General features: G+C 43.4%; 1 protein-coding gene across 1 annotated transcript in view; it reads left to right on the plus strand.

Moving 5' to 3' along the window:
* The window catches only part of LOC120019956 (low-density lipoprotein receptor-related protein 8-like), a 165,387-nt gene extending 151,723 nt beyond the window's left edge, over positions 1 to 13,664 (plus strand). The window contains exons 13-17 of the mRNA XM_038963366.1: positions 6,027 to 6,168; positions 7,466 to 7,618; positions 9,352 to 9,627; positions 11,531 to 11,599; positions 13,318 to 13,664. Of these exons, the coding sequence (XP_038819294.1) occupies positions 6,027 to 6,168; positions 7,466 to 7,618; positions 9,352 to 9,627; positions 11,531 to 11,599; positions 13,318 to 13,664 (987 nt within the window). The remainder of the gene's footprint in view (positions 1 to 6,026; positions 6,169 to 7,465; positions 7,619 to 9,351; positions 9,628 to 11,530; positions 11,600 to 13,317) is intronic.
* Positions 13,665 to 14,710: the final 1,046 nt, after the last annotated feature.

Below are 14,710 nucleotides of genomic sequence, written 5' to 3' on the forward strand. Positions count from 1 at the left end.
TTTCTCTCATCTCTCTCTCTCCTAACTTCCCCAATGCCTCCCTGACCGTTTCTGGCACTTCAGGGTGAGTGCAGGAAGCAGGCTCAGGACGTACTGGGTTGGGGACACGCACTTCAGGGAGAGCGCGAGGAGGAGACACAGGACATACCGGACTGGGGAAGCGCACTGGAGGCCAGATACGTGGAGCCGGCCCAGGTTTCACCGGACTGATGACACGCTCCTCCAAACGCCTGCGTTGCCGCATACTCCTCGCCAACTCCATTCTCCGGTATCCCTCCTCACACTGTTCCATCGACTCCCAGGCGGGCTCTGGTACTCTCCTTGGGTCGCCCGACCACCTCTCTATCTCCTCCCAGATGTTCTCTGGCTCTTCCCTCTGCTCAGCGGCCAGCTCCATGTCCCCCCCCCCCCCCCCCCCCCCCCCAAAAAAAATATTGGGGATTCTGTGGCCGCGGTCCCCGGCGTCGTCGCCGTCCTTCTTGCGTCCTCTGCGACTCCTGCCAAGGAAGGGTCTCCTGTCCTTCCATGATTTCTTCCCAGGTCCAACTTATTTTTCCCATCGTTGCACGCTGCTTGGTCCTTGGTTGGTGGGGTATTCTGTCACAGTTGTCGTAAGAACGGGACCAAGGCGCAGCGGATATTGAGTTCCACATATTTATTCCAAAAGTGAAATATAAGCCAAAACAAGAAATCAAATAAACGAACTACGGAACGTGACTACGTGATGCACATGCACAAACACAAAATAATATCCCACAAACACAGGTGGGAAAAATATCTACTTAAATATGATCCCCAATTAGAGACAACGATTACCAGCTGCCTCTAATTGGGAATCATACAAAACACCAACATAGAAAATATAAACTAGAACACAACATAGAAATTATAAACTAGAATACCCCCTAGTCACCTACTACACCATAGAGAAACAAGGGCTTCTATGGTCAGGGCGTGACACCTGGATATTCCATATTCAAGAGGGACAGGGGAGAGGGCAGAGGGGGTGGATTGCTTATATACATGAAAGATAACTTTAAATGCAATCGTATCATATGGAAACATGTCAATGACATTGAATATATGGGGCTGAATGTGTTCCTCTCCCCTCATATGTCTCTCGCTATTATTGGATTATATCGACCACCAACATCTGATATCTCATTTTATGACCATCTAAATGCCATGCTTAAAGAATGTGATCATAAGAAGGAGATTATCTTCATGGGCGATTTCAATATAAACTGGGGAAACAAAACTTGCAGAAAAAAACTCAGATCACATATTATTTCAACCTGACTCAAATAATACAAGGTCCAACCAGAGTAACACAGTCATCCCAGACTCAAATTGATCTGGTGTTTACTAACAGACCTGATTGAATAATTAAGTCCAGTAACTTACTAACTGGCGTATCTGACCACAATGTTACATTGGTGGTTAGAAAGATCACTAAAAAGAGATTTAAGAACCATATTAACGTGCAACAGTACGAGAAATAAAATCCAGAAAAGTGAGCAGAGTAACTACGATGCAGCTATAAGTCAAATTGACTGGGTCTGATCTGTTAAGCAATGAAGACCCAGAGTCTGGATACAGAACATTTCTGTCAGCTATTGACAAAGTAGATACCTCTTTTACTAGGAAGTTTCAACATAAGCCAAGACGGAAAACCTCTCTAGCATGTCTCAACGAGGACCTCTGGAGGCAGATGAGAGAACGGGATTTTTCCTTGGGAAAAAAACGCTGAAGTCTGGTAAGAATGAGGACAGATGTATATTTACAGCACTGAGAAATAGGGTGGTTAGGAATATAAAAAAAAAAAAGCAAAAGCAGAGTTCTTTCTTAGAGTGATCACTGAAGCGAAAGGAAATGGCAAAGTGATTTGGGAAAATCTCAACAAACTAACAGGGAGATGAGCTGAAAAGGCCAAAAAACATCCTGAATTAAAGGTTAATGGGATTCTAATTCAAGACTCCAATTTCATATCCACCACCTTTTAACAATTTTTTTGTTGACTCTGTCAGGGAACTGGCTCAAAGATGTTCAACCAAGACCACAGTTCTCACTCCCATAGACAATAATAAACCAATATTCAGAATTACTGAAATCTCAGCGTCAGCAGTGGACAGTATTATTAGCTTCTTCAGGAGCTCTAGAACAAACAATGTGTTTTGGCTTAGACACTGTATTCCTGAAGAGACACAAATATTCTCTGATTGCCCCTATTGTCCATATAGTTAATCTGTCCATCAAATCTGGGTTCTTCCCCAATGCTTGGAAGTCTGCTGCAGTGATGTTTTAAAATCTGGTGACCCAACACTGGTGGAAAATTACCGACCAATGAGCATTCTTCCAGTGTTATCAAAAGTAGCTGAAAGATGGGTGGCTGATCATCTGACTGATCACCTCATTCAGGGCAACTCCATACATCAAATGCCATTTGGATTCAGAACTAACCATTCTACCGAAACAGCCAATTGCTATTTTCTGGAGTGCATTAAATCTAAACTGGACATAGGTGGTGAAGTTGGCACAGTCTTTTTGGATCTTAAAAAGGCCTTTGATACTGTGAATCATGAGGTCCTCCTATCTAAACTATCCTCCCTTAATGTGTCCATGGAAGTTATTAGTTGGATGTATTCCTATCTGACAAACAGAAGTCAAAGGGTTCGTTTTGGGGGACACTCAGTCGGACTCTTTACTATAACATTGGGGTCCCACAGGGTCAATATTAGGCCCCCTTCTGTTTACCATCTATATAAATGATCTCCCACAAGTTAACATGCAGATGTATTCAGACGATACAGTGCTGTATGTCCCCTCAAAAAATAGACAATTGGTTATTAATAAGTTAACTGAAGCTATGGTACATGTTTCTAAATGGATGACTAATTCTTGCCTGCATTTAAATATACACAAGACTGTTTTTCTGTACTTCTCTAAGAAATCAATTGATTCTTCCCAACGAGCTGTTCTTGTTCATGGGGAGAATCTGAAAGTTGTGTCTAACTTCAGGTATCTTGGTGTCATTTTGGACTCCAACTTGACATTTAAGAAACATGTGAAGAAGGTGGTTAACACGGTTAAGTTTGGATTATCCAACTTTAAGTTTATAAGACCTTTCCTTCCTGTGGAGTCCGCCAAACTATATATGCATGCTATGATCTTCTCACATCTGAGATATTGCCTCACATGTTGGTCACAAGCAGGAGCTACTATTCTGAAACCAATTGAATCACTCTACAAACAAACACTTCAGCTTTTTGATAACAAACCAAACAGTTACCACCATTGTCAAATCATTTACAAACATCATTTATTTAGTCTGGATAGCTTAAAGCAGTAAGTAGATGCAAGGCTTGTCTTTAAGATCCTGCATGGTCTTGCCCCTCCACCCTTATGTACTTTTATTTATTATTGTACTTTTTATTATTGTACTTTTAAATTTAAGCATATCATGCTTAAGGAAAGCACCTCCAGGACAACTAGGGCAGTAACTAGAGGGGATTGTTGTCCCTTTTCGACACAGTATAATCGCCAATCGGCCTTCTCTGTTAGAGCTACAGTATCCTGGAATGCAACGCCCACGGACTTGAGAAGATGCACTGATTATTGTACTTTTACATTTGAATTGAAAACATGTTCTCAAGTCTTCTATCCAAACCTGTACACATGACTTATCTGTGGTTCATATGTAAGATGACAGTTGATGATAGTGTTGTTGTTAGAATGATATATTATTGGATGTAATGTATTTGTATGTTGTATTGTTTTAGTGAGTATGTGTTTTGTGACTGTGTAATGGTCCTTAGCTGCCCTGGGACTATGGGTGCAAATTATCTTTTGGCTAACCCCCGGCACATTTACATGGATGTTGCATTATTGTAATATTGATGTTGATTAATGTGCAGTGTTCCCTATAAATAAATAAAACAAACTTTACCCCTACCTACATGTACAAATTACCTCAACTAACCTGTACCCCCACACATTAGCTCGGTATCGGTACCCCCTGTATAAAGTCTCATTATTGTTATTTTATTGTCGGGGTTTTTGTGTTATTATTTACTTTATTTAGTAAATATTTTCTTAAATCTAATTTCTTAAAACTGCATTGTTGGTTAAGGGCTTGTAAGTAAACATTTCATGGTAAGGTGATTTGAAACAATCCACACCTATTTAAAAAAGGAGATATGAAAACCAATAGAATAGGAGAGAAACGGAACAGTGTTGGGTCCAATAAGTACATGGAAATACATTTGCCAAAATTACTCCTGTCTATATAGAAATAAATCTAATACTTCAAAATACTTCACCAGAAAGCATGACTTATTAGCAACTGTCTTTCGTTGTCCAGAAGCCAAAGGCACAATCCTAATCATATTAGCAACCCATCCTAGTTGTTGCATCTTTAAATTCCCCATTTTCATCTCTGTCACATATGAAACTGCTATCAGGTGATCTGTTTAGAATGGTGTTTTCCCAGGTGATCTGTTTAGAATGGAGTTTCCCAGGTGATCTGTTTAGAATGGTGTTTTCCCAGGTGTTTTGTTTAGAATGGTGTTTTCCCAGGTGCTCTGTTTAGAATGGTGTTTTCCAGGTGATCTGTTTAAAATGGTGTTTCCCAGGTGATCTGTTTAGAGTGGTGTTTCCCAGGTGCTTTGTTTAGAATGGTGTTTTCCCAGGTGATCTGTTTAGAATGGTGTTTTCCCAGGTGATCTGTTTAGAATGGTGTTTCCCAGGTGATCTGTTTAGAGTGGTGTTTCCCAGGTGCTCTGTTTAGAATGGTGTCTTCCCAGGTGATCTGTTTAGAATGGTGTTTTCCCAGGTGATCTGTTTAGAATGGTGTTTTCCCAGGTGATCTGTTTAGAATGGTGTTTTCCTAGGTACTCTGTTTAGAATGGTGTTTTCCTAGGTACTCTGTTTAGAATGGTGTTTTCCCAGGTAATCTGTTTAGAATGGTGTTTTCCCATGTGATCTGTTTAGAATGGTGTTTCCCAGGTGATCTGTTTAGAATGGTGTTTAACCCAGGTGATCTGTTTAGAATGGTGTTTTCCCAGGTGATCTGTTTAGAATGGTGTTTTCCCGTGAATTGCATTTTGGTTTATTGGCTGCTTCATTACATGAGTTGCATGTTCTGTTCAGACGCATCACCACAATCTAAAAGTGATTTCTGTCATTCTGAGCACCGTGGTTGGACGCCCTAATGGGTTTATGTACCCAATGCATATGGGTCCGGTAAATTTCTCAAATGGCCGGTAAATTTAAATCTTCCCGGTCTCGTTGTCCGGCGCCATTCTGGTCACCCTGACACCCACACACACACACACACACACACATCCGTACCGCAGGATGTCGCATCTCGCCGCCGCACTCTTATGGGCATTAAGTTCATGGTTTCCACACAGCGGGAATGATGTCAGCTCCCCTCCGCAGAATGTCTTTTGAAGGCTGATAATGTTAGGGGAACGTTCCCGGAAACAGAAAATTAACAACAACAACAACAGGGTGAAGTCGAGGTCAGAGTTCGTTTACCTCAGTGGAATGGAATGCTCACCCTTACAGTAGCAATGACAGATACAGTACCTAGATATTTCTGATCTGTAAACGTATAGCTTATTCACATGACGCTGCTTGAGAAGTCAGACTGGCAGTCTGTCTGTCTGTTTGCCTGTCTGTCTGTCTCTCTGTCTGTCTGTCAAATGTATTTTTACAACCCCTTTTACAACAACATTTCCCCAAAGTGCCACTAGCTAGCTCAGCCTTTTATAAATCAAAGTGCCACTAGCTAGCTCAGCCTTTTATAAATCAAAGTGCCACTAGCTAGCTCAGCCTTTTATAAATCAAAGTGCCACTAGCTAGCTCAGCCTTTTATAAATCAACGTGCCGTCTGTCTGCTACATTATTTTACGGATAATTACACACAATGTTATTGATGTACAAAGTGATTGTGTATTCGTTGCTTCTCTCTCTCTCTCTCCTCCCATCCCTCCCTCCCTCCCTCATCTCTTTCCTCCTGTCAGGACCGTATCTACTGGACAGACCGGGAGAGAGAGGCGGTGTACAGCGCTAACAGGCTAACTGGCCAGGACATCAGCACAGTGGCCGAGCACCTCAAAGACCCTCACGACATAGTGGTCTTCCACCCGCTCCGCCAGCAACCAGGTGTCTCTGACTGTGTCTCTGTCTCTGACTGTGTCTCTGTCTCTGACTGTGTCTCTGACTGTGTCTCTGACTGTGTCTCTGTCTCTGACTGTGTCTCTGTCTCTGACTGTGTGTCTGACTGTGTCTCTGTCTCTGACTGTGTCTGTCTCTGACTGTGTCTCTGTCTCTGACTGTGTGTCTGACTGTGTCTCTGTCTCTGACTGTGTCTGTCTCTGACTGTGTCTCTGACTGTGTATGTCTCTGTCTCTAAACTGTGTCTCTGGTCTCTGTCTCTGACTGTGTCTCTTGTCTCTGACTGTGCCTCTGTCTCTGACTGTGTCTCTGTCTCTGACTGTGTCTATGTCTCTGACTGTGTGTCTGAATGTGTCTCTGTCTCTGACTGTGTCTGTCTCTGACTGTGTCTCTGATTGTGTCTGTCTCTGTCTCTGACTATGTCTCTGACTGTGTTTCTGCCTCTGTCTCTAAACTGTGTCTCTGGTCTCTGTCTCTAACTGTGCCTCTTGTCGCTGATTGTGTCTCTGTCTCTGACTGTGTCTCTGGTCTCTGTCTCAGACTGTGTCTCTTATCTCTGATTGTGTCTCTGTCTCTGACTGCGTCTCTTGTCTCTGTCTCTGACTGTGCCTCTTGTCTCTGATTGTGTCTCTGTCTCTGACTGTGTCTCTGTCTCTGTGTCTCTGACTGTGTCTGTCTCTGACTGTGTCTCTTGTCTCTGTCTCTGACTGTGCCTCTGTCTCTGACTGTGTCTCTGTCTCTGACTGTGCCTCTGTCTCTGACTGTGTCTCTGTCTCTGACTGTGTCTGTCTTTATCTCTGACTGTGTCTCTGTCTCTGATTGTGTCTGACTGTGTCTCTGTCTCTCTGTCTCTGACTGTGTCTCTGTCTCTGACTGTGCCTCTGTCTCTGACTGTGTCTCTGTCTCTGACTGTGTCTCTGTCTCTGACTGTGCCTCTGTCTCTGACTGTGTCTCTGGTCTCTGTCTCTGACTGTGTCTCTTATCTCTGATTGTGTCTCTGTCTCTGACTGTGTCTCTGTCTCTGTGTCTCTGACTGTGTCTGTCTCTGACTGTGTCTCTTGTCTCTGTCTCTGACTGTGCCTCTGTCTCTGACTGTGTCTCTGTCTCTGACTGTGCCTCTGTCTCTGACTGTGCCTCTGTCTCTGACTGTGTCTCTGTCTCTGACTGTGTCTATGTCTTTATCTCTGACTGTGTCTCTGTCTCTGATTGTGTCTGACTGTGTCTCTGTCTCTCTGTCTCTGACTGTGTCTCTGACTGTGTCTCTGTCTCTATCTCCCTCACGAAGGCCCAGACAGCTGTAACCTGGGCAGTGAGGACAACGGTGGCTGTGAGTACCTGTGTCTCAAAGCCCCCCAGATCACAGAGCACTCCCCCAAATACACCTGCGCCTGCCCCACAGGACAGGACCTGGGCCCCGAAATGCGTGCCTGCATGCCAGGTGAGAGAGTGTGTGTGGGTGTGTGTGGGGCTCAACTGATATCGTTCCCTTCATTCCATTCTATCCGTTACCATAAAGCCCATCCTCTGATTTAATGTGACCCCAGCCTCTACTACTGTGTGGGATTTGACTTTATTTTAGGTTTTGATAAAACTATAGTAAAACTATATTATAATCACCTTAAAGTCCAATTGTGTTCTAGTCCAATTGTGTTCTAGTCTAATCGTGTTCTAGTCCAATTGTGTTCTAGTCCAATTGTGTTCTAGTCTAATTGTGTTCTAGTCTAACTGTGTTCTTGTCTAATTGTGTTCTTGTCTAACTGTGTTCTTGTCTAATTGTGTTCTTGTCTAATTGTGTTCTTGTCTAATCGTGTTCTAGTCTAATTGTGTTCTAGTCTCGTCTAATTGTGTTCTAGTCTAGTCTAATTGTGTTCTAGTCTAATTGTGTTCTAGTCTAATCGTGTTCTAGTCTAATCGTGTTCTAGTCTAATTGTGTTCTAGTCTAATTGTGTTCTAGTCTAATCGTGTTCTTGTCTAATTGTGTTCTAGTCTAATTGTGTTCTAGTCTAATTGTGTTCTAGTCTAATTGTGTTCTTGTCTAATTTTGTTCTTGTCTAATTGTGTTCTTGTCTAATCGTGTTCTAGTCTAATTGTGTTCTAGTCTCGTCTAATTGTGTTCTAGTCTAGTCTAATTGTGTTCTAGTCTAATTGTGTTCTAGTCTAGTCTAATTGTGTTCTAGTCTAGTCTAATTGTGTTCTAGTCTAATTGTGTTCTAGTCTAATTGTGTTCTAGTGTAATATTGGTCTAGTCTAATATTGGTCTAGTCTAATATTGTTCTAGTCTAATATTGTTCTGGTCAAATTGTGTTCTAGTCTAGTCTAATTGTGTTCTAGTCTAATCGTGAATAATGATAAGTGAGAAAGTTACAGAGGCATAAATATCGTACCCCCCTGTTATTGGTAACGGTGAGAGGCTAGCATGATATTTGACCCTCTGTAACTTTCTCACTCATCATTATTCACGATTCATTCAGGATTATCTGTAACCATGGTAGCATCCACATTAATGTAAAAAAGTGTTTAGAAATATATTATATTCTTATTTACAATAAAAGTGACTCCAAAATGACACAATACATTATTTACCATTCATTTCTATAATATGAAACACAACCAAAACTGCAAATGCATCTAACAAGTTTGTAGAGTCATTGTGTGCTAGGAATATGGGACCAAATACTAAACTTTTGACTACTTTAATACACTATAAGTGAATTTGTCCAAATACTTATGACACTTCCAGATGCGGGGACTAAATACATAAAGTGCTGACAGTTGATGAAAATACCCTCAAATTAAAGCTGACACTTTAACCTCATAGTCATTGTATCATTTCAAATCCAAAGTGCTGGAGGACAGAGCCAAAACAACAATAAAATGTGTCACTGTCCCAATACTTTTGGAGCTCACTCTATAAGTGAATTTGTCCAAATACTTATGACTTCTTTAAATGTGGGGACTAGATACATAAAGTGCTTTCATTTGTAAACGGTAAAACAGATATGTATGAAAATACCCTCAAATGAAAGGTGACATTCTGTGTTGTTGCATCATATGAAACATTTGATCTCAAATCCAAAATGCTGCCGTGTTGAGCCAAATTAAAAGTTTTAGCTTCACTGTCCAAATAAATGTATAGACTATAACTAATATTGACTTTCCTTCTTCCTCTAGCAAATGAGACTACTACCACATCACCGCCTGTGGCCATCACCACGACCGCCAACGACAAGGACTCCCCTCGCACTTCTGGGTCGTCCCAGGCAGACGCCGGGGTGCCCCACCTCATTCCAGCCCCCTCCAGCACCCCAGAGCCTCCCCCTAGCTCAAAATCTGGGGTGGAGGAGAAGGAAGGCCGGGGTTTGGATCCCACTGCTGCCAACAAAATCATGGTCACCTCCACCACAGTAGGCTTCGTCGTCAAGGAGGACAGCAACCTCTCCCACCACTGTGAGTGTGTGGGTGTTTGTATCTGTGCAGTATGTTTGTACTCTGTTTAACAGACATAAATAAGTGGCAGTTAGCTACATAGTAAAATAGATTTAACAGCACACCATAAAAAGGCTTCAATTATTCATGTATTCCCCTTATTCAGCAATTAGCGTGGATGTGTAATTTTCAATAATTTAGAGAAATAGAAACAACATTTCACCAAGCAGGCATGATCATATAAAATGTCATTATTGTGTGTGAGGCTAGAAGTGGGTATATAGACTACATGACCAAAAGTATGTGGACACGTCCAACCAAAAGTATGTGGACACGTCCAACCAAAAGTATGTGGACACGTCCAACCAAAAGTATGTGGACACGTCCAACCAAAGGTATGTGCTCGTCGAACATCTCATTCCAAAATCATGGGCATTAATATGGAGTTGGTCCTCCCCTTTTGCTGCTATAACAGTGTCCAATTTTCTGTTAAGGCTTTCCACAAGATGTTGGAACATTGCTGCGAGAGGCTCATTAGTGAGGTTCGGGCACTGATGTTGGGCGATTAGGCCTGGCTCGCAGTCAGCGTTCCAATTCATCACAAAGGTGTTCGATGGGGTCAGGGCTCTGTGCGGGCCAGTCAAGTTCTTCCACACCGATCTCTACAAACCATTTCTGTATGGACCTCGATTTGTGCACCGGGACATTGTCATGCCAAAACAGGAAAGGGCCTTCCCCACAAGTTGGAAGCACAGAATTGTCTACAATGTCATTGTATGCCTTGTATCAGGGGTCATGAGGGGTAATACAGCCCTGTATCATGGGTCATGAGGGGTAATACAGCCCTGTCCCAGGGGTCATGAAGGGTAATACAGATCTGTACCAGGGGTCATGAAGGGTCATACAGAACTGTACCAGGGGTCATTAAGGTTAATACAGCCCTGTACCAGGGTCATGAGGGGTAATACAGCCCTGTCCCAGGGGTCATGAAGGGTAATACAGAACTTTACCAGGGGTCATGAAGGGTAATACAGCCCTACCAGGGGTCATGAAGGGTAATACAGATCTGTACCAGGGGTCATGAAGGGTAATACAGCCCTACCAGGGGTCATGAAGGGTAATACAGATCTGTACCAGGGGTCATGAAGGGTAATACAGCCCTACCAGGGGTCATGAAGGGTAATACAGATCTGTACCAGGGGTCATGAAGGGTCATACAGAACTGTACCAGGGGTCATGAAGGGTAATACAGATCTGTACCAGGGGTCATGAAGGGTCATACAGAACTGTACCAGGGGTCATGAAGGGTAATACAGCCCTGTACCAGGGGTCATGAAGGGTAATACAGCCCTACCAGGGGTCATGAAGGGTAATACAGAACTTTACCAGGGGTCATGAAGGGTAATACAGCCCTACCAGGGGTCATGAAGGGTAATACAGATCTGTACCAGGGGTCATGAAGGGTCATACAGAACTGTACCAGGGGTCATGAAGGGTCATACAGCCCTGTACCAGGGGTCATGAAGGGTAATACAGCCCTGTCCCAGGGATCCTAAGGGGTAATACAGCCCTGTCCCAGGGATCCTAAGGGGTAATACAGCCCTGTCCCAGGGATCCTAAGGGGTAATACAGCCCTGTCCCAGGGCTCATGAAAGTTAATACAGCCCTACCAGGGGTCATGAAGGGAGAAGTGAGAAATGGCACTTGTGTAATATTTGATTTTCTCTTTCTGTCACTATCACTCTCTCTCTGTCTCACTTTTAATTCCCCTCTCTATTTACTTCTCTGACACTCCCTCTCTGTCTTTCTCTCTCTCCTTTTCTTTCTCCTTTTCTTTCACCCTCCTCTCTCTCTCCTTCTCTCTCTCTCTGTTTCTCTCCTCTCTCTCTCTTTCCTCCTTCCCCCCTCTTTCTCTCCTCTATAGCTGGAAGTGAGCATTTCCTCCTGGGTGAGAACCTGACAGTGGCAGTTCTGGGAGTAGTGATCCCCATAGGTAAGTACATGTCCTCTCTCTGTACTCCACGGAGGCTGCTTCTCCTGTCCCACCTGCTATATTTATCTCCTATCTACTGATCCTGGTTCAGTTTGGACGAGAGGGACCATGCCTAGAGACATGGCCCTACACTCCTATCCACTGATCCTAGTTCAGTTTGGACCAGAGAGATCATGCCTAGAGCCATGGCTGCTCAGAGAAGCCATGGTGTGTGTCTTGACATTCTGCCACTGCATATCCATCCATTTATTGTCTGTGTTGGGTACGTTCCAATCAAAGCAACCATAGACCTTCAGGTGGCCGTGGGTTTGGTTGCATATATTATTGCAGGTAGTCAGAAAACGCATAGAGATGGAGGTAGTCTAAATGGATGAAAACTGACTGAAACACCTGGGGGCTAACTAGATTTGTCCAATAAGAAATGTTATTTTTGTTTTACGCTGCAAATGATTGCGTTGCGTGCCCTAATGAACGTGACCCTGTAATTAAGTCCTTTTCTGGAGCATTTTATCATAATTCATGTGAAGCCGAGGCTTTACATGTAGGGTACTGAGGTCATAGGGCATATGGGCAATGCTAGTCTCTCCTACCCTTCTTATTACAGAGTAATGGACACACTGGTGGTCACAGGGACACTGGTGGTCACAGATGGTCACAGGGACACTGGTGGTCACTGGTGGTCACAGGGACAGCAGAAGACTCACCAAGGTGAATTAGATTAGCAGAGAATTAGCCAATAAGCAGAAAGAACCCAGCAATGTTTGGGCTGACCCCCTTCACCTGGCCCCACTCCCTAATCTTTATAAGGTGACTTAGACAGGACAGGACTTACCCATATCATGTAATAATGTCCTCAAGCCTAAGTAATGGTATTGTGATGTTGATATGAGTTTTTACTCAGGGAAAGTCAGTAAGTCACTCTGTACTAAAATGTAAATCAATTACAATGAACGCTTAGATGATGAAATGGTGTCACCTTTTACTCTGAAGATAATCTGCAAGTCCTTTTGGAATCCAGCTAATATTAAAGTGTAATGAATCTGCAGTTAAAGCTAACCTGTAGTAATACTCAATTGAAATATAATGTTGCAGTAGCTAGTGAAGGTAATGTTAGCTTCTACCTACTTGTAAGATAGGATGTCTTCTAGACACTCTTGTCTCTCGGTACTTTTAAATGCATTAGTTAAAGATACAACCCTTAAAGATTCTAGTAAACCCTCCATTTTATGAGCTTGCTGGACAGTTAAGGTTCCTCTGTGCCAAATTCTACTTCACTGACCAAAAGTCCAGTCCATAATAGCCACAGTTTTTCATGAATACTGACTCAAGCCCAGTTTTTGCGAAGATCTCTCAGAAATTACCCATCTGGCAGGACTTGGTGTCATGGTTACGCATAGCCTAGTTGCCTCCAGAAGTTCTAAGACAACCATAATGTTGCCTAGATAATTGTTTTTCAAAGTAATGAGATTATACCTTGATGATATTAATGGCAATTGATCCACCAGCCTAGCAAAGAAATCTCCAACATAAGGCCAGTTCCTTCTGCGTCCCCCTCTCCACTCTGTCCCCCCGCATGCCTTAAGTTGCTCTACTTCATCTCTGTGCCTTTCAACTCTCACCATGTTCATGCTCCGATGACATTAATGCTCCCCCATCTCCCCCATCTTCCCTGTGTCCCCCCTATCCTTCCCCTGCCACTGTGTGTTAAACGCATGCAGTTCCTATTGTTGCCACAGTGATCTTCGGCCTGCTCTGCACCGGCGTCTACCTGGTTTGGCGGAACTATCGCCAGAACGCCACCAAGAGCATGAATTTCGACAACCCTGTCTACCGCAAGACCACGGGCGAGGGCGAGGAGGATGAGATTCACATCGGCCGGACGGATGGCATCATGGGCGGCCACCACGGGCACCACCCGTACCCGGCCGGAGTGGGGTGTGGCGTAGTCGGCGGGGGCGGAAATACATGCCCACAGTTCATTGCGCTGCCACTGGGTGGCAGTATGCCCGATCCGGGAACTCATTGGTACACGGAGCAGCCTATGCTGTCTACTACGGCGAAATGAGTATGGAGACAAGACAAGATGGCCGCTCAGGAGGTTAATTTTCAAGATGGCCGCCGCTCAGGCACACGCACACACAGCACTGAGGTTACGGGTCACTCAAGCTGACTGACTGTTGAATGGATGGACATATGATGTTATGATATCATCACATCCAGCCATTCAAGTCCATGATGTGCCAGTTCATTACACAGGATCGACAGTTTTACACTTTCTACGTTTTTTAAATGTGATGTCAGAGTTTGAGTGGGTTCCATTTGAATTCCTGTCAATTTAGAAAATTGATAAGAATTCAAGTTCATGAATTCTCTACGTATCAATTGAATTTAGATACATTTCCTCACGGGACTTGAAAAGGAGTCAACTCCAATTCTGTATGTTATTCATCCACTTTTGATCAACCTAAGCAGTGTTCTGTGTTATATGTCTCACGTTTAAGGGCGAGAGGAGTTCCAAAATATTATTTTAGTCCTTGACGTTTTAAATGTAGGCTCTCCATTTTATTTCCCTGGTGGAACCTCATTTTCTGGAGAGACTTTTTAGGAGGAGGTTTAAACCACGGCAGCACCTTAGTAGATGGGACAATCTGTACGGTTTTAAGATATTAATTCAACATGTTTTATTGCTCACCTCATTATTACTAAAGATGTCATAGGGTTTAGTTATTCTGGTCAGGGCATTTGTCTTGGAGTGGACTGAAAGGTTTAAGAGAGAGGTTGCTGTGTGTGGGCTTGTGTGTGAGTGTGAGTTTGCTTGTCTGTCCCAGCATTTGTGTGTGCATTTACGTGTGTGTAAGCCTCTGTGTGTACTTTTTTTTCAAAGCATCCTTGTTGATATCCTGTGAAGTACAGTTGAGCCCGTGGCAGAAACCTCTTTGATGTTTTCTTTATTGAACCACAAAGGCTATCAGAAGGCAAGCAGGGCATAGGAGGGTCAAGGAGAGATTTTAGTGGGATCCAAGAAAAACTGAAGGCTTAGCGAGAGAAGCCTTTGTAATTATTAAGGGTGGCCTGGATTTATAGGCCCAGTGAAAATACGTCTAACTAGCA

This window comes from Salvelinus namaycush, chromosome 25 (assembly GCF_016432855.1).
Source record: "Salvelinus namaycush isolate Seneca chromosome 25, SaNama_1.0, whole genome shotgun sequence".
NCBI classification, from domain to species: domain Eukaryota; kingdom Metazoa; phylum Chordata; class Actinopteri; order Salmoniformes; family Salmonidae; genus Salvelinus; species Salvelinus namaycush.